The following is a 20,052-nucleotide window of genomic DNA, read 5'->3' on the forward strand; positions in this document are numbered from 1 at the left end:
TTAAAAAATTAGGAAGTTATAATCATTGATATCAATGTTGGCAATTTTAAAACGAGTAGTTGATTCAAATGGTGCGTCCTTAATTCTCATTGTTATAGAAAGAAAGAAAAAACCGACTGTGAGAGCTAGCGGAAGTTGATATCCACACCATGAAGTGAATTGTCTCCCATAATCCCATTGAGAATTCATGTGCTAAGACAAAAAAAGAATGTTGCTAAATTTTGTCTTCAACTTTCCCATACCAAATGGGGGCAAAGGACAATTAGCACACCCGGGTTCATATAAAATATGGTAACTTTGCTAGTTCATTTTCATTTATTTATTTTTGTCACAAACAAGGTGATCTGGAAGTGGCGATCACTCCTGAAATTATCAGCTCTGATGAGTTCAGACATATATAAGGTATGCATATCATAATAAAGAAAGTTAACTCTTCATTGATAACTCACTTAAAATCTTTCAATTTTGTCTTATTTGATTTATTATAGTTTGGAACATATTACATTGGCAAAAGCATGACTACTCAAAAGCTTACATGATACATCTCCTCTTTATTCTTCCTTAACGTGGGAGAGTGAGACAAACACTATAACCTAATGATGCCCCCAGCATTAGCCAAGAAGCAACAAGGTTCCAGCCAGAACACAATGACCTGGTCCGCGCTCTAGTCAAAAGCTCTATAAGGCCGGAAACTCAGGCTTTGCTGCATCTATCTGTTGATCTATTAGGTGTACAAAAATTTGAAACTAGTATTACACTTGTTTACCTCAGCATCACCCACATCTTCAAGAATCCTCCATTGCTAAATACTGGGAGTGAGAAGCAGCTAGGAGGGCTGCTCCAATTCCAGAGCCATCATTAGAATGCTCAATGCCAATTGTCTCAGCTCCGTCATCTCCCAATAACTCCTTTATTGTGCTCTCCAAGCATGTCCGGAATTTATTGTAGTGCTCAAACAATCCTCCATCCAATGATATCACTGTTTTTTGTTTCTTACCAGCATTTACTGTGTCTCGTCCTATTTTCTTGAGAATGCTAAAATTACCAGCAGCAGCAACGCGGGCAGCACGGATAGCAATAATATCACAGAGTTTCACTACAATCTTCCTCATTTTTAGGGATGTATTATCAATCTGACAAAAAGAAACGAAATGAGACAAATCATGTCATTTGTCCTAAATCTGTATGAATTTATTTCAAGACCAAATATCACAATCGACAGCTTCACTAAAACTACCTGGCTTCTGTATATTATAATTCAATAAAAAACAATTAAGAAGATGATATAATTGTGAGAGTCAACTATCATAATTGTATTCAACATAGTAAATAACATGCATACCTCTAATACATCCTTCAATTTATTGCCAACCACCTTCAAATCTGACGATGTATCATGATGCATAGCAGATATGTCAGGCGTCCTATACATCCCATTGAAAAGATATAAAAAATTAATGAGAGTCTGGCTTATAATACAGATATGTACTTGTACCAAAAAATATTAATGCAGATATGTACAACTCAAAAGCAAGGCAACACTGATATGGGTGAAATAGGTTCTATGCTTGCTTGGTAAGAAAATAGATATTAAGAAAAGAATCAGGGGAGATAACCATTCTTATCCAGACGTCACAATATTTTTCATCCGAATTTTGAATGAACTAAATAATTCAAGTCTAAACATATATTCTTACGGTTCACCCGTATTTATCTAAGGATTACATTGTCATTCTTTAGCTTTCACCTATAACAAACGAGGGAGATGAAAAATTGTTGGAGCATATCATTTCCGACATCTTTTATACCCGGCATTTGAAAACCATAAAATCCATTTTCCTTCTTTCTCTAATATCCACTTTTCTTTACTACCACCAACTACGCTCTGACAAAGGCAATGTCTGATAACTCAATTGGATATTGTAGAGTTCTTATGCTGATAACAAGTCTTGTAATGAAAGAAAAGAATGCTGAACAAATGTGTCAATGGTGTGTAACGACCAATTACAAACACCAATAATTCTTACGTCAAGCAATCCTGAGAAATGAGTCAGAGAAAGGGGATTAAAAATTCTTATAAAGTAAATTGATGATACTATGATGGCACATGCAAAGAATGATCAGCAGAGTGTAAAATTAGGAGAAACTGAGAGACAATATAAGATTTAATTCGTCTGTCTAAACTACACAACGGGGGTCATTATATATATTACAGGCACAAAAAATACAACCTATCATAGAAATATCCTATTTCCCTACTTACATGATCACTTCCCCAATTACACGATTAGGTTACCTAATATCCATAAATAAAATATATCCCACTTCTTTACAAGATATCTAACAAAGAGCATGCATCCTAGCTTGCTTAACTTAATAATTGGAGCAATTATAAGCAGGCTAGCATTTCCGAGTCATTGTTGGCAAGGTAGATATACCAAAAGTTCCAAAAGAAGGTCAGATAGCAATTAAACAAGTACAATCGACTAAAATTAGTGAACGTTATCATACCTAAGTATGAAAGGAATTCTCAACTTGCGAGGAACTGTATCTCCAAAGAAGTCAGCTTCTTCGGCCATCCTGAATAATACTCTCCTTACAATGTCCCCCAAATACATACCAGAAATCATCTTCTCGAAAATCTGCAAATAATAGTGGATGAATATTATAGATGCACATCAGTCATTTAAACTAATGAAAGATAACTTACCTGTTCTCCGGGGTTTAAGCTCTCTGCATCTAGAGCTCGGTCATATTCTGTTAGGGGAAGATATGACGAACAGAAATTACCCCACTCCATGTTTATAACCTACAAAATTGATAAGAAATCAGCTTGCTTTGACGGAAAATTAATCATTACCTGCCTCGAAGGATCATGGTTATCACAGTTCTATCACACAAGAAAATAAATGTCATAAATATTCATAACCAAATTACCATGTCTCCTGATTTAGGTAGAGAACCCTGCAATTTTGGAATTGCATTTGCACGCTCGACGTATGCTGCATTTGTTCCAGTACCAAGAATCACTCCAGCAATGACATCCTGATTGCTGAATCTACCTCTAGCTAAGGTTCCAACAGCATCATTAATCTATAGGACATCATCTAGTTAGGATTCAGTTCCAGATTAATTAATTAAGCAAGAAATAAAAAAAATGAAACATTAACTCATTCATCCAAATTTTCTGTCAGATACAAAATTACATTCTCAAAGCATGGCTTTAAGGGGAAGAAAAAAAGGAAAGGAAGGTGGGACTGACTAGAGCTGCAACACGCATATCCAGGCCAGTTTTTTTCATGGCCTTGGTTAGCTCACCCACCACATCTTCTCCGACCTACAAACAACCAAACAGAATTCAAAGAGGAGTAACCATCAGAATACCATGTTCAATTAATGGGTAGCTAAATAATGAATTGAAAACTAGTAGACCTGTAGAAGAGAGTTCCCTCTTTGAAAAGAGTTCATACAATACACACGCGAACCACTAAAGGTTAGCATAGTAAGTTCTTGACTCACAAAACTTAAAGCAACAACAAAAGGAATATGGTAGTGTATGCCCTGACTGAGACAGAATACTCATGAATGAATCTGAATTACACACCAGAATCATGATCAACACAAATGACAACAGGAAAGAATGGTAATGCAAATGAGATATAATACAACAGAATCAAGGTATCAATAGTTACCACATCCTCAATTCTGAAACCCTTAGTCCACTTTATTAGAGTCCCAGATGCAATAGATGTTTGCCTAACTGGAAACGAGAAGGTAAAACCCAATTCTCTTTGTTTGCCAGGGGGAGGATGGAACTCTTCAGGTTCAGAACTAATAAACTTGGCAAGAGATGTTGCTATAAAATCAAATAACTCCTGTAATGACATAATAAACATCTTTCAGAGTGCAGTAGGCCCTAAGCAAGCTCAATCCTCAATGCTTTGATAGATTTCACAGGACGACTTACATGTGAAGAACCAGTCATCAAATGAGGAGGAATTGAAACCTCTTCAGAGTGTAGGCTAACAACGCCTTTCTCTTTTCCACCTAACTGCACACGAAGGACACGGAAGTTGGTGCCACCAAGGTCCAATGCATAAAAGAATCCTTTCTCATCCCTATAAATAATGCAACAAAACAAACAAAAAAATAACCATAAGAAACCTTAAGAACTACTAGTTCAAAGGACAGCATACTAATTTATTGATTTCTTATCAATTAAATTACTAAGATTCACTTAATATTCCAAAAAATTCTTTCACAATCTTGTCTTTGGACTTAGAGTCTTCAGAACATAACATAAAATGATTCAGGAGTGAATTTTTATCATCTAGTGAAACTGAAACACTAAAAAGAGGATGTTATTATCACAACAACTGATCCACAAAGAATTTTTGGAAGGTGAGGAAAACCCCAAACAAACAAAAAAACATATGGTTATCCAGCCAGCAATGAAGATAATCAGAAAAGTCAGCTAGGAAATTCACAAAGCACTTTAAAAAAAAAGGACCAATTTTGCAGGGTACAAGAAAAACATAAAAGTCTTATCATCAAGTGTTTGATAGAAAATTATGGACTTTTTAGAAGATGGTGACTGAACAACCATCCAATCACAAAACAAAGACAGATAGAGTGATAGTGATATTGGAAGTTAAGTAAGCAAGTTAAGGAGCAAAGAGAGGAACCCAGATGGGAGATTGTCAACATAGGAGATCAACATCTTGAGCTTGCTACCACCTTCAGATGCAAGACCAGCATGCATCTCAACCTCCATAGCATCAGCAATCTTCCTCAGCTTCCCAATTGGGCTACTACACTGTTCCTCAAACTCCTTCACCATAGCCTCCACCGGACCCCACTTCCCTGAGCTCTTCTTTCGGTGGTGCACCACTGCGGCAGCAGCAGCAGCTGCACACACGGCGGCGGCGCACACCACTGCAGCTCCAACAGCAACCTTCCCCATCACTCACTACTGAGTCAGTCACTCGGTGAAACAACGAAAAGCTTGAAAAAAGACAGGAACTTTTGGCTCAGTGGAGGAAAAGCTGAAGTGGGTCGAGGTGAATGTTAATCGGAAACCTCTCTTGGATTCGGAAACTCCCAAGATTCATGTTCTTATTCATGCGTCATTCTCAAAAAATGTTAAAGAAAGAAACCACTGATACGGAAGAAATATTAAAAAAATAGAAAATAGTCAAAAAAATAAAAATTGAAAGTATGAAATAGTCAACATTAGTGCATCAAAAATTGGATTTGATTTGTATTCACAAATGTAAAGAGTTCGTGTGTTTTCAAATGATAATTTAAGTGGTAAGACTTAGGAAACATGTGAGTCGGGATAGAGGAGGTCCCGTGATCAATTTCTGAATTGTGCAATTTATATTTCCGATATAAAAAAAACAAATCTAAAGAGTTTCACACGTGTATCAAATAATATCTATTCATTTTTATTTTAAATATTTTTAAATTTAAATTTATTTAAAACACATTAATCTGATGAACTTTAATTGTTTAACTGTTTATAAATAGCATCGGCGTCTCGACTGATAGTATAAGTGGTAAAAGTTATGATTATGTAAGTTGGGTGAGGAGCATGCACTTTATCTTTTCAATATAAAAAAAAATAACATCAATTTTTTACCTTGTTTGTTATTGAGTTTATCTGTTTGGATGTTCAAGTGTAGTGTTCTTGCACGTTAATTTTCCACTTGTAAAAAAACTATAAAAAATTATTGTGTTTGAATATCTGACACATTTATTCATATATATTGACTAATTCAGAAAAAAAACAAAAAAGTAATTATTCATAAATAGTGTAAATAACGTCATTGGACAACAACTAAAATTGTAAAAACTATTTTATATTGGAATTTTAGCGGGAAGGGGATTAATTCGACTTATTGAGTTATTTCTTTGTAGGAAAAACTACACATATTTAACCATTTTCTTGGAAATAGTGATGTGACCAAGAAAAGAAAAGCAAGTACAGAATTCGTGTTAGGTTGGATAGTGATTAGTGATCAATAATATTATACAACTAGCTAGATGTGTCTTTGGTAGATTTAACTATGTAAGGTTCATTGTTGATTGAATGATTGTTCAGTTCAATCCAATGAATCTAATAATTCAACCTAAGTTAAACTAATTCACTTATTGTTTTCAGTTACCACTTGAATTAACAAACCAATTCAATTATTTTAAAGGGTTAAATATCATATTAGTTTAAGTATTTGCAAGCAAATTTAATTTTTATTTTGGGTCCTCGCTTTGATAAGAATGATAATTGATATGAGAACGCTAACATAACATGGTTGTATCCATACCATATATAATTAAATTTTATTTCCACATGAAATGTCACATGGTTTAATTTTATTCTATATTTTAACATATCCTCTCACAATAGTTCGCTTGAGCTTGAAGCGTGAATAAGACAAGGAGTTGTGCAAGAGAGCAGGGACGGATGCAGGTTAATACTCATGGGGTCAAATGCCCCACATGATTTTGACAAAAATATACAAATGGTATAGTAGAGTTTCAAGATAATAAGTATTATGTTGCCTACACATAGAAAATGCCCCCCGAGAGTAGAAAATGCATTCATACAATGATGTATTTTCAAATTTCTAATAGTAATATGTTACTTATTTTATGTTACAAATTTATATGTGAATATTGTCCCCACAACAATAAGTTTCTGGATCCGTCACTACAAGAGAGGATCCAAATTCTCATTTTCACGCCAATATTGCGAAGAAAAATGATAGCTACTCCAGTACAACTTACATGCCAATTTCCTTTCCATGCTTGTGCCAAACACATTAGGTCCCAATATTAATAATGTTGCTTTCACACCCTTCTTCGGGGTGGAAAGAGATGGAAGGATGAGAGAAATAACAAAAGATGAAAAGTGTGAGATGTGATAGATGATAAAATAAGAAAGATGAAAATAAAAATGAGCGAAAATGATATGTATAAAAAATGAGGTGTGAACATATCATTGTTGGCCTCAATATTCCTGTAATGTCATTTTACATCCGGTTGTTTTTCTTTCCACTGAAAATCATACGAAACAAACACACTGTTAAGCTTTTGGGATAATATAAGAGTCAAAATGAAAAGTGTGAATTATATTATTCTTATATATTTCCCCTAATTCTGATAAAATATATCCTCTCTTGAAAATGGTCAGGTGTGTGTATTAACTATTAACATTCATTGTTTTCATTGATAGTACTTAAGTTGATGCCAAAATACCATCAGCTTCTGCCACATTACGTCCCTGATCAAACGATATCACGTGATTATCACGTGTCAAATGGTCCACAATTTGTTTTGGGCTTTCGTTAAAATGGATGGCCTTATCATTCTCTCTATTTTTTTTGTAAGGCATTATCATTCTCTGAGGTTACTTTTATACGTATTTCTTTTTTATATTAATCCACTCTAATATTATTTTCAATTCAAAAAGGATCAGGTTGTGTGAGTAAATAATATAAATGGTGTATAAAAATCAATTCCATCATCATTTCTGACTTTCTGTACATATATAACTTCACACCATATTTGCCTCTCTTTTTTTTTGGACAAATTCTGTGTTTTGTAGCATGTTTGCCAATCCATTGTGTTTGAACTTAAAGGAGAATCTAAAATAAAAGCAGATAAGGTGAGTATTGAGCAGCAGGTGGTGGCCACCATTGAATGAGTCAGCTTGGAATTTTGATACCAAATCCATGAAAGGGTTTGCTCATTTCAAGGCTCCAAGTTGGAGGCCAACAAGGTTGAAAAGGAAGAAGTTGATGCTGACTTTTGTATTTCAGTGTGCGCGCGCCCAACTTCCCTAAAAAACTATGGAAAATGTTCTGTAAAGGTGTGTGTAAACCTGCCCCAATTTTCTGTGATGTAATATCCCATAAGAAAGAGGAAAAAATTTGCATGATATAAGATATGCATGTGTGGGATGTCATCATTATTACTGGCTACTTAAAAAATGGAAGTGAAAAATATACACATTTGCAAGGCTTAAATACTCTAAAAGTCCCTATAATTGTAAAGGGAATCAATCCTGGTCCTTAAAATTTTTTTGCATCAAATGTAGTCCCCAAAATTTTTTTTTTTAATCCAATTGGCTCCAAAGTGTGTCTATTGCTTATGTGTCAATTTTTTTTTTGCCACTAAGCATTTCCACGTGGCTTTAAGCCTAATTAAAACCTAAATGAACCTCTCATCAAAATTAAATACATAATCTTCATCTTCATCATTCTTCAATCCTCAAAACAAAACAAGAATCAGAAAAATCCAGAGAAAAAAAGCAAGTACTCCCTCACAGAAACAGATTAGCAAAAGCTCAAAATAAAAACCCATCTTAGGCAACTCCTGTATCCTTCACGAGCCCAACAACCTTCACACTATATCTCCTCTAACAGGAATTTTCAGCAGCCAATCATAGGATTAGGAAGCAATAGATTTCAAGCCACCGGATTCATGGTCCATTCATAAATAGAATAAAGGAAGCCTTTAAACAAACCTTGTCCATCTTTGGCATCCTGCTGCAACCCAGAATTTAAGAAGAACCCAGGAGATTCCAGAAAGCAAAGCCGAGAAACTGAACAAGAGAACGAAGAGGAACTTGAAACTGACGCCTCCAAAACCCACTCGCCGGAGAAGACGGCAGTGGCGGCGCCGGAGTTGACGGCGGCCGATCATCAAATTGATTTAGGGGTTTTGAAGCTGGCTTCAAGGGGAGTCTAGTCGTGATGTTGGTTTCACCTTTGGCTCAACCATCTCGCCGGAAAATATGAGAGAAATTGACGTCGTCGTGGTGGTTCAGTCTCTAATTCTCGTCGCTTTCTCTCGTCGTACTTCTCTGCTCCTTCGTCCATGGGGCTTGTGGATGAAGCTCGTCGGAACAGAGGAGGCTACGATGGTGGTGTGGCCGGTGGTGGCTCTGTTTCGTTCTTGCCGAAGACAGGGGGAGAAGAAGGAATATGCTTGAGTGGTGGTTGTCACGTTGGGGAGAGGAAGAAGTAGCATGGTGGTATGGTGGTGTGGGTACTGCACCAGAAAAGGGAAGACAAGAAGGAGGTCGGTCGTGTGTGATGAAAAGAGATGACAAATTAGGGTTTTAATTTGGGTTTAATTTTAATTTTTTTAAATCATTTACACATATGCATTAAAAATAAAAAAAGTAATCCACCTGGAAATACAGATTGGACAAAATTCATGCCACATCATGCTCAAACACACTTTGGAGCCAATTGGATTAAAAAAATAAATTTAAGGACTACATTTGATGCAAAAAAAATTTAGGGACCAGGATTGATTCCCTTTACAATTATAGGGACCTTTGGAGTATTTAAGCCCATTTGCAATAAAGGTTTAAATATGTTGGAGGTCCCTGTAATATTAGTGTCTTTTGGTTTAGGCCCTTATAAAAAAAAATTCTTAGGAAAAAGCCCTTAAAGGCATAATAATAGGGTGGTTTTAGTCTCTGACGTTAACTTCCGTTAAATGAGGATTGCAACTCCAAACTTGTAGCACAATGGGCAAAATGTAATATATGTCTCATTTGAACTCGCAAAAAAATTTAAAAACTCCATAATCGTGATTCAAACACCATACATGGAGGATCATACACAAAGTTCATATCATTGAGCCACTGGCTCATTTTGTTATGCATGCGCACAACAGTATATATTATATTATGTAAAAAAACAAAAGGAACGAGAATTTAACCCCACTTAAATCATAAAAAAAACTATTATTTTGTTCTTTCAATCTATATACTCATGAGTACTTAAAAAAGTCAATATATAAACTCTAATAAATTTGCAAGATTTAACTTTTTTTACATTTTCAAGTTTTGTAAATTTATTTTTTCTTTACATTTTATATTTTATTTTGTTTTAAATTTGTACATTGTTTAAGAGCCTAAAATGGAATTTTTAGAACTACCACATCAGATTTATTTAGCATTATCACTTTATTTTTAAATATATATTCAGTTTTTCGCTAAAGTTATTAAGCACTAGCTTAGTGGTTAGAGGCAGAGCTTCCCCCATGAACCTCTTTGTTTTGTGCTCAAATCATGCTTGAGATTTTTTAAAAATTTTCGATTAACTTCAGTTTAAATGAGTTATTTATTAAATTTTGCACATTTATTGACGATGTAGCCTAGTGATAAGGATGTTGCTCATTATGCTCTAGGTTCGGGGTTCGAATCCCCCATTTTTCCACGTCAGCACCTTGTGGTTCCATGTCAGCTCCGTCTGCTAACTCATATTTTTTTAACGGAAGTTAACGGCATGGACTAAAACCATCATATTATTATGTCTTTAAGGGTTTTTTCCAAAGAAAAGTTTTTACAAGAGTTTAAACCAAAAGACACCAATATTACAAGGACCTCTAATATACTTAAGCCAAAAAATATATGAAAAAACAAGTGTACACATGTCAAAATATGTTTTAAAAAAAACACAGGTTAATTGAATATTAAAAATCAAATTTTCATTTAAAAGATTTGACACAAATCTTTATGCTTTTATTTCTTTCAAAAAATAAAAATAAAAGCAATATTTTCATAATCGGATCGTTCATTGAACCGGTTAAAATACCGATTCAAGGTCTAATAGTCGAACCATTGATATATATATATATATAGGGAGCATATCAGGTGAGAGGAGTGATTTAAAATGAGAGATGAGATGAATAATTAATAACCCTTGGATCAAAATAAAGGGTTCAGATTAATTCTCACTTTTAAGTTCTCACGTGACCACCTCTCTCTTCAATTCATTCTTTTCGCACATACGCACACCATCGTTCGTTATCTCCCTCTCCCTCCCCGTCTTCCAATCCTGCATCAGATTCAAGTCTGTTCTTCCCTTTCCCTCTATTGCTGACGAATATGGGTTGGTTCTGTGTTTATTCGAGTTTCTTCTAGTTGTTGGAAGCAAAGGCAAACGCGGTTTTCGTGTTCACTTCAGTTCAATTCAATCTGAAAACCCTAAAGCTTTAGGTGGTCGAAGATGGAGGTGGTGGAACCCGTAGAGCCACAGTAGAAGGATGGATTTAATTCTTGCTTCCTTCTAAAGTTGTCAATAAATACATGAGCATCAGAATCTTTAATTAAAGTCTTTAAATCTCTTGAGTAATTTTGAAGATCTCTTTGTGTGCATCCAACATTTTGATAACCCCCAAATTGCTCTTTCAACAAGTGGTAAGTTTTCGAAGGTCCAATATTTGCTCTATTATATGCACGCAATAAACTCTTGTGCACAGGATTCACTTTTCTTGCTGATCGTAAAAATTGTCTCTTCATAAGTGAAGCAAGTGCATGTGTATGACTTTCATGAAATTTATTAAGTTCATATTTACCTTCCTCTACCAGTTTGAAAACAGCTCTTGCATAGCATCCTTCTCTTGTTAGACTCCTTCTTCTAGCCTTAAGCTTAACTGTGGATTCACTTTGCACCACACTTTCTGTCCTATTTGGTAGGTAACCTTCTTTTGAGCAAACAAAATACTTCCAACGCTTCACGCCAGTTTTGTCTTTAGTTTCAGATGAGCAACGAACACTAAATCCAGCATTATGTGCATACCTTTTGTAAAACTCTTCACCTTCTTCTAATGTATTGAATTGTTGTCCAACCTTCGGCTTTAATTCTTCAGCACAAGTTGGCACCCATTCGTTTTCCTAAAAAACATTACCATACAAGAAAAAAGAACTTAATTACACAAAACTGAATATAGTAACATAGTGTAGAGAGCTTTGTACCTCTTCAATTGAGTTGTTGAGGGCAGAATCCATCCTTAATGGTGATACAATTCTACTCATTCCTGTATATAGCAATGTCGCCTAATTAGCTCATTGTACTTACCAATTAAAATTGAGAAAATAATAACTAATTCAGAACAAGTGGGATGAGATTATTCAAAAAGGGCATATACGTAGGATGCATTACAAAGATAAGAGTCAATTGAAATATATAAAATGCATACAGTGGGAACATTTTCAGCCAAGAAACAGTCAATTTTGGAAGCATTAATGTAACTTAATACCCTTTTACTCAGATTTTGCAATGCGAAGCAATGAAGTTCAGTGGAAGATGTTAAAAAATCGAAAGGGGGAAACCTGGGAATAAAATTTGATCATCACTCGAAAGGACGGTGGAGCGAAATAGAGCCTTGGTCCTCTGAAACGCTGCGGGGGTGGAGTGGGCAGAAGTGTCGTCGTGGCCGAGGACGGAAGGAGACGTTGCCCGACGGCGAGAGAATGAAGTGAAATCGTCGGAGAAGAAGGCAGTGACGGGTCGTGTAATTCTGCCCGGCGGCGGAGAAGATGAAGTGAACTCACGAGTCGTGTTTCTGGGGAGAGAACGAACGATGGTATGCGTATGTGCGAAAAGAATGAATTGAAGAGAGAGGTGGTCACGTGAGAACTTAAAAGTGAGAATTAATCTGAAACCTTTATTTTGATCCAAGGGTTATTAATTATTCCTCTCATCTCTCATTATAAACCACTCCTCTCACTTGATATGCTCCCTATATATATATATATTGAAAGGTACACACAAGATCTTTAACTTCAATAGGTAAAGAATTTTTAAATTTTTAACATTCAATTTTCAGAACATAGGTGCACATTGTAAGATTGTCTCTATACATGGAACCATAGAGAAAAAAAGAACATGAAATAGCTTAACTAGTTCATACCGATACGATTTTTAACTAGTTCTTGCCGATTTTAGAAAAGTTCTCACAAGTTCTTTGTCAGACCGTTTATATAATTAGACTGAATTGACCAAAATCCTAGTTCCCGATCGAACCAGCCGATATGGTCTTCATCCACCACCTCACAAGTAGAGCACAATAGCAAAACCTTCTCCTTTGCACAATCCCATCACTCATAGTGCTCATAGACTTAAGCTTGCTTCCTCTTCCCATGGAACGACCTTCGTATGATGTAATGGATAAAGGTAGAGGGTGAGAAGGTGGAAAATCACGATAAAAGGGGTTGGGCGTGCCTTCCTCCTCCTACGGAACGGCCTTCGCTGCATGTGATGCATAGAGGTCGAGGGTGAGAAGGTGAAAAGTCACGATGAAAGGGGTTAGGGAACACCATTTCTCAATAGCCTTCGATGTTTCTCCCCCTCTCTACTTCGTGATTGATTTAGGGTTTGGGAGTGGCTAGTGAAACTTCTCACATGTTTCATGCTTGATCTTTAAATTAATCCCACTAGTTAATCACATTTTCCTAAATAATTCAATGGCATCTATGTGGCACCCGTGTTGGCATTCACGTCAACTAATGAGAGCCACGCATGCTTTCTCCGTTACATTCTAGACGTTCCTCAAACAGAATGAACCAATTTTCATTTGTCAAAATCACTCATTTTAAACATTGGGGTTCGTTCACATGACAAAAATTTCTATGACCAAAATCACTAATTTTAAACATCAGGGACCCAAATCGTAGAATCGCGACGAATGAGTGACCAAAAGTGCAATAAAGTCAAACATATTTAATCTTATTAGAAAATCAAAGTTTACCTCCCATTCAACAAAAGTTTACATCTCATCATTATTCCTTAACGTGGGAGAGACAAAATGTAACCTAAATAATGCCCCTAACAAACAAATGTTGGATAGACCCTGATACTATTTGGGTAAAGCTAGCTTAAGGGTCCTCTAGTCAATGTGAGACTTCCCAACACAATTAACCAATAAGCAGCAAAGCTGAGGCAAGAACACAATGACTTGATCCGCACTTCAGTTAGAAGCTCTGTACAGGCAACTAAGGCTTTGTTGCTTCAATATGTTGATCTCATAGGTATACAAAATATTGAAACTAGTATTACACTTGTTTACCTTAGAAGACTTTGTTGCCTTAATCCGTTGATTTATTAGGTATACAAAAAATTGAAACTAGTATTTCACTTGTTTACCTTGGCATTAGCCACATCTTCACGACTCCTCCATTCCTAAATAATGGGAATGAGAAGCAGCTAGGAGCGCTGCTCCAATTCCAGAACCATTATCAGAATGCTCAATGGCGATTGTCTCAGCTACCTCATCTCGCAACAACTCCTTTAGGGTACTCTCCAAGCATGTTCTGAATTTAGTGTATTGTACAAACACTCCTCCATCCAATGATATCACTGATTTTTGTTTCTCACCAACCTTTTTAGTGTCTCGTCCTATTTTCTTCAGAATGCCTAAAATACCAGAAGCAGCAAGGCGAGCCCCCCGATTAGCAACAATATCACAGAGTTCCACAACAATCTTCCTCATTTTTAGGGATGTGCCATGGATCTGACATAAATTAAAGAAATGAGAAAACTGAACCATTTTCTTATGCGGAGGAGAATTACCAAATTTCATTTATCCTTGATATGCATGAATTTATTTTACAGTGAAAGATCACAAACAATAGCTTCATTGAAGTTTTCTACCTTCCGTATACAATCCAATCATAAATAGTTAACAAGATGATATAATTGTGAGAAAATGAGCATATTTGTATTCAACATGATGGGAAAAGCATCTATACCTCTAATACATCACTCAATTTGTTTCCAACCACCTCAAGATCTGATGATGTATCATGATGCATAGCAAGCATGTTATATGTCCTACATCCCATAAAAAAAGATGTGAAAACTCCAATACAAGGAAAATAAATGGTAAAAAATGAATGAGAATATGGCTTACGATGCAGAAGTGTCCCTCAAACTAGGGCAATATTAATATGGTATAAATACTAAATAGGACGATGACGAGTTTGTCCTCTATCCTCTAGTCACCCCCACCAAAATTAAAACCAAATCCTAATAAGTTCTTAGCCTACTTATCGATCCTAAAGAATAAGAATGCGGACACTAAGAAAATGAGTGAAAACTGAAAACTGCTTGTATGCTTGCTTGGTTAGAGAGTAGATATTAAGAAAATTGTTTCAAAGCGGGCCTATAAGGCCAGATACATATGACCTCTGTGGGGCGGGTACAAAGGCATTGTATCAATCCAGAGCGAGGGATCTAGCAAATCCATAAAATTTTCGGAGAAACGCTAACATTGACTGTTGTACATACTCCAATAGATCTTGAATAATTTGTGTACACTTTGAACTTAATACACTCTTCAGTTTTGATTCTCGCAAACTTGAGACCTTAGATCTTGTGGGTTTGGACCATTAACTCAGATCTATTCATCTAGTACTAACTCTCATACAAAAAAAGGAGAAAAGGAGAGACAGCCATTCTCAATCCACGCTTCAGTCTTCACAATATTGTTCATCCGAATTTCGTATGATGTAAATATTTCAAACATAAAAATATAAGTTTAACCTACATTTTTTTAAGCATTATAGCCTCCAAGAATATATTATCAACCCGGCATTTAAAAACCATAAAATCCATCACCTCCATTTCCACTCTTTCTCTAGTCTCCACTTTTCTTACCAGCTAAACAACTAGGCCCTGACAGGCAACGATAACCCAATTTGGTACCACAAGTCCACAACATTCTACAGCTGATAAGAACTTTCAAAACAAAAGAAAACAATGCTGAACAAATGTGTCAATGGGGTACCTACCAATTAATAACAACAATTATTCTTACGTCATGCAATCTTGAGAAATGAGATGGAAAAGAAAATAAGGGGGATTCAACACTCTTATAAACTAAATAAATGATACTTTGAGGGCGCATGCGAAGAAGGATGAACAAAGAATGGATCTTAGCTTGTTTAAGTTAATAATTAAAGCAATTATAAGCAGCCTAAAGTTTCTGAATCATTGTTAGCCAGGTAGATATACCAAAAATTCCAAAAGAAGGCAACATAGTAAATAAACACTCCTAAAAATTCCAAGAAAATCGGTGAATGTTTGGTGGAATAAATTAGCATACCTAAGTACGAAAGGAATTCTCAACTTGGGAGGAACTGAATCTCCAAAAAATTCAGCTTCTTCAGCCAACTTCAATAATACTCTCCTAACAATGTCCCCCAAATACATACCAGATATTATCTTCTCAAAAATCTACAAGTAATAGTAGAAAAGTGTAGTGAATGAACATTAGTAATTTAAACCAAAGAAAGTGAATGTTCTCCAGGTCTGCAAATAATAGTGGACGAATGTTATAGATGCACATTAGTCATTTAAATCAATGAAATAAAAGCATTACCTGTTGTCCAGGGTTTAAGCTTTCTGCATCTAGAACTTGATCATATTCTGTTAGAGGAATATAAGAGGAGCGGAAATTACCCCACTCCATGTTTATAACCTATAAATTGATAAGTAATCAGCTAGCTTTGAAGCACCTCTATTCATTAGCTGCCTCTTGGGATCATAGTCAATAAAGTTCTATCACATAAGAAAATAAGTGTGACATATATTCATAACCAACTTACCATCTCTCCTGATTTTGGTGGAGGACCGTGCCATTTTGGAATTGCATTTGCACGCTCGATATATGCTGCATTTGTTCCAGTACCAAGAATCACTGCAGCGATGACATCCGGATTGCTGAATCTGCCTCTAGCTACCGTTCCAACAGTATCATTAACCTACATCATATCATCTAGTTAGGTTTTAATTCCAGTCTAGTTATTAAGCAACCAATAAATTTTAAAAAATTGAAACATTAACTCATTCATCCAGATTTTCTGTCGGATACAAAATTGAAATCATTCTCAAAGCATGGTTTTAAGGGGAAGAAGAAAAGAAACTTAAAGACAGGAAAGTGGGACTAACTAGAGCTGAAACACGCATATTCAGGCCAATTTTTTCCATGGCCTTGGTTAGTTCACCTACTACATCTTCTCCAACCTACAAACAACCGAACAGAATCCATTAAGGAGTAACCTTCAGAATATGTCCAGTTAAAGGGTAGCTGAAAAATGAATAGAAAACTAGTAAACCTGTAGAATAGAGTTTGCTTTCTAAGAATAGTTCATGTAATATACCTTTGAACCTCTAAAGGTACACAATAATTTATGGACTCACAAAAAAGAACAACAAAAGAAACAAGGTAGTATATGCGCTGAAAGAGACAGAATACTCATGTATGTATCTGAATTATACACAAGAATCATGATCAATACAAATGACAACAGGAAAGAATGGTGATGCAAGTAAAATTGAATATAACCACTGTTGTTAAAAGCGGATGGCGGACTCTGGAGGAGAGCAAAAAACCCTTTGACAAATAATGATGGCAGATGGCAGATTATGGTAGATTATGGTGGCATATCGGCCATGGTGGAGAGCCAAAAATCCGCCAAGGAGGCGCCATGATGGATAGTTCATAACACTGAATATAACATAATCAAGGTGTCAGGAATTACCATATTCTCAATATTGAAACCCTTAGTCCACTTTATTAGAGTCCCAGATGCAATAGATGTTTGCCTCACTGGAAATGAGAAGGTAAAACCCAGTTCTCTTTGTCTGCCAAGTTGAGGATGAAACTCGTCAGGTTCGGAACTAACAAACTTTGCAAGAGATGTTGCTATAAAATCAAATAACTCCTGTAATGACATAATTAACATCTTTCAAAGAGTGTAGCACTAGGCAGGCTCAGTGCTTTAATAAATTTCTCATGACAGACTTACATGTGAAGAACCTGTCATTAAATGAGGAGGAATTGAAACCACTTCAGATTGTAGGCTAACAACACCTTTTTCTTTTCCACCTAATTGCACACGAAGGGCGCGGAAGTTTGTGCCACCAAGGTCCAATGCATAAAAGAGCCCTTTCTCATCTCTATAAACAATGCAACTAAGTAAAACAATGAACCATAGGAAACCTTACAGAATTACAAGTTTAAATGATTACATAAAGTTACTTATTTTCTTATCAATTAAATTATAGAGTTACAATTAACTCTTCAATCAAGATGTTATCTTTAGAGTCCATAACATGAACAACCAAAATGATATTGAGCTGTTATCATCTAGTGGGACAGAAACACTACAAATTAAGTGGAATAATGGATGCTTTAGCCACATATAACCATCCAATCAGCAATAAAGATAATCAGAAAAGTCAACTAGAAAACTCACAAAGCTATTAAAACAAAAACAACAGGACCAATTATGCAGAGTAAAAGAAAAACATCAAAGCATATCATCAAGTGTTTAAAGGAAAAGATGGTGATTGACCAAACATCCAAATCAGAAAACACACACAGAAAGATACTTGATATTGGAAGTTAAGTAAGCAAGTTAAGGAGCAAAGAGAGGAACCCAGATGGGAGATTGTCAACATAGGATATCAACATCTTGAGGTTGCTACCATCTTCAGAGGCAAGACCTGCATGCATCTCAACCTCCATGGCATCAGCAATCTGCCTCAGCTTCTCTATTGGGGTCTTACACTGTTCCTGAAACTCCTTCACCATAGCCTCCGCTAGACCCCACTTCCCCATCGCCCACGCAGGAACTGAGTCAGTGATCACTCGCTGAAACAAACGAAGAAAGGCACGAATTTTTGGTGCAGAGGAGAAGGAGGAAAGCCAAAAAGTCGATTTTAACTTCAGAAGTCACTTGTAGTTGACCAGCCAGCTTTATTTGATAACGAACCTTGTGATGATGACTTCAACCTTTTGATGAAAGCATTTCTTTTCTAATACTTGAGCTTTGAACTTGACAATTGCAACAACAAAGGTGTTGCTGTTAATATACCGGTGTTGATTTAGCGGTAAGTAAACTAGACCATCGTAAAGATGAAAACACTCGTTTATTTAGAGAAAAAATTGTTTGAATGAACATACAATTGTTTTTCAAACGGACATTTGTGAAAGACAAAAATATAGTTGTGGTTTTGTTATTAAAATGGATTAATCTATCATGTTTTCCCATATTTAATAAGAGCTTATGATTTCTTTTCCAATTGGTTTTTGTCTTCATATTGGGCAAATGCAAAAAGCCTTTATCCCACATTAGTCCATGGATTTCAAGGTCCATAAACATTGGCATCAGATTGAACTACAACTGAGAGCTGAGCCCAATTGAAAAATTTGCAGTGGAGTTTCAGGACTCCAACAAAAGTAAACACTAGTGGAGAATGAAATAATTACATTGGGCCAGCAAGGCTGAAGTTTAATCTTGTCACATGAAAACCTCAACTAAAATATTGTGTTTATATCTCTCTTTATAAATACATAACAGCTTGCTATGATGTTACTAATTATTATATGTGCAATCAAACTGGACTATATATACTTAGTTCCGCATCAAAGGATTTGTAGAACATGATGAGGATTTTTATGGAGTCTGAATCACCAAGCGAGAATCACTCACTAAAGTAAAAAGAAAGCTGATTATTGACTTGTGTATGTGCAATCTGTTCATTATTTTGGTGGAGCTGATTGGGATTCAACCAGAATGTTTATGGATTTCAAGGTCCATAAACATTGGCATCAGATTGGACTACACTTCGGAGCTTAGCCCAAATGAAAAATTAATAGTGGAGTTTCGCTTCTAACAAAACTAAATAGTAGTGGAGTCTTTTCCTCCTGTAACCAAAAAAAAATAGTAGTGGAGAATGAAATAAGGATAAAACTTTGAGAATGAAATAAGGATAAAACTTTCTTATATCAATTCAATTAAGTTCTCCAATCTTGACATTGTGTCTATTTTTTAAAATTTAACAGTTAAGTTTTGATAAATGTCATTTATTTATAGAAATAAAGTATACTTGTCATTGTTTGAATGAAGAAATTGACAAAAAAGATATAAGAAACTTAATGCAAGTTTTTTCCATGAAATAATCACATTGGGCTGAAATTCCATTTGGTAGGTTTTTTCAGTAATATAAGAAATGCCACTCAAAACTAAATAGGATCATGTCCGAATGTCAAGTGCAAGTGAAACATTGTCTTGATCTTTCTCTTCACAAGTATTAAAATCGTTCAACATAATTGATATTTATGCAAAGAGAATGAGACACAAAATTTTAACATGACAGTATCATATGAAGTTTGCACTGAGTGGGATCATGATCCCATTCACATACATTCAGAACCTCAAGTTCATTATTATCAGTCAAATGA

At 35.6% G+C, this 20,052-nt stretch overlaps 3 protein-coding genes across 4 annotated transcripts; all 3 read right to left on the minus strand.

The window, feature by feature from the left end:
- Window positions 1-437: 437 nt before the first annotated feature.
- Window positions 438-5,128, minus strand: LOC130739034 (hexokinase-1-like). The gene is made up of 9 exons (XM_057591248.1): window positions 4,686-5,128; window positions 3,968-4,118; window positions 3,693-3,875; window positions 3,263-3,337; window positions 2,938-3,093; window positions 2,711-2,809; window positions 2,512-2,642; window positions 1,343-1,424; window positions 438-1,133 (listed from the first exon to the last, which is right to left on the minus strand). Exons 1-9 carry the CDS (start codon window positions 4,961-4,963, stop codon window positions 786-788), a joined length of 1,503 nt encoding a protein of 500 aa, XP_057447231.1. The 5' UTR covers window positions 4,964-5,128; the 3' UTR covers window positions 438-785.
- A 5,877-nt stretch (window positions 5,129-11,005) lies between these two features.
- On the minus strand, window positions 11,006-11,836 carry LOC130736919 (putative protein FAR1-RELATED SEQUENCE 10). The gene is made up of 2 exons (XM_057588692.1): window positions 11,777-11,836; window positions 11,006-11,695 (listed from the first exon to the last, which is right to left on the minus strand). Exons 1-2 carry the CDS (start codon window positions 11,834-11,836, stop codon window positions 11,006-11,008), a joined length of 750 nt encoding a protein of 249 aa, XP_057444675.1.
- Window positions 11,837-13,508: 1,672 nt separating this feature from the next.
- On the minus strand, window positions 13,509-18,638 carry LOC130739035 (hexokinase-1-like). 2 transcript variants are annotated; one of them, XM_057591249.1, is made up of 9 exons: window positions 18,245-18,637; window positions 17,612-17,762; window positions 17,345-17,527; window positions 16,752-16,826; window positions 16,409-16,564; window positions 16,183-16,281; window positions 15,907-16,037; window positions 14,552-14,633; window positions 13,509-14,313 (listed from the first exon to the last, which is right to left on the minus strand). In XM_057591249.1, exons 1-9 carry the CDS (start codon window positions 18,424-18,426, stop codon window positions 13,966-13,968), a joined length of 1,407 nt encoding a protein of 468 aa, XP_057447232.1. In that variant the 5' UTR covers window positions 18,427-18,637; the 3' UTR covers window positions 13,509-13,965. The 2 variants fall into 2 exon arrangements, with proteins under 2 accessions (XP_057447232.1, XP_057447233.1); XM_057591250.1 differs by lacking the exon at window positions 16,752-16,826 and having other exon boundaries at window positions 18,245-18,638.
- Window positions 18,639-20,052: the final 1,414 nt, after the last annotated feature.

Source organism: Lotus japonicus, chromosome 2, assembly GCF_012489685.1.
Source record: "Lotus japonicus ecotype B-129 chromosome 2, LjGifu_v1.2".
Taxonomy (NCBI): domain Eukaryota; kingdom Viridiplantae; phylum Streptophyta; class Magnoliopsida; order Fabales; family Fabaceae; genus Lotus; species Lotus japonicus.

Coding starts and splice junctions, on each gene's coding strand:
- LOC130739034 (XM_057591248.1), bottom strand. CDS start 4,963: ATGGGGAAGGTTGCTGTTGGAGCTGCAGTGGTGTGCGCCGCCGCCGTG. Junction 4,119..4,685: donor GTTGACAATCTCCCATCTGG/GTTCCTCTCTTT, acceptor CATTATTTATAG/GGATGAGAAAGGATTCTTTT. Junction 2,643..2,710: donor GCTTAAACCCCGGAGAACAG/GTAAGTTATCTT, acceptor TATTATTTGCAG/ATTTTCGAGAAGATGATTTC.
- LOC130739035 (XM_057591249.1), bottom strand. CDS start 18,426: ATGGGGAAGTGGGGTCTAGCGGAGGCTATGGTGAAGGAGTTTCAGGAA. Junction 14,634..15,906: donor AGAATTCCTTTCGTACTTAG/GTATGCTAATTT, acceptor TATGGGATGTAG/GACATATAACATGCTTGCTA. Junction 14,314..14,551: donor AATTGAGTGATGTATTAGAG/GTATAGATGCTT, acceptor AATTTATGTCAG/ATCCATGGCACATCCCTAAA.
- LOC130736919 (XM_057588692.1), bottom strand. CDS start 11,836: ATGAGTAGAATTGTATCACCATTAAGGATGGATTCTGCCCTCAACAAC. Junction 11,696..11,776: donor TCAACAACTCAATTGAAGAG/GTACAAAGCTCT, acceptor AATGTTTTTTAG/GAAAACGAATGGGTGCCAAC.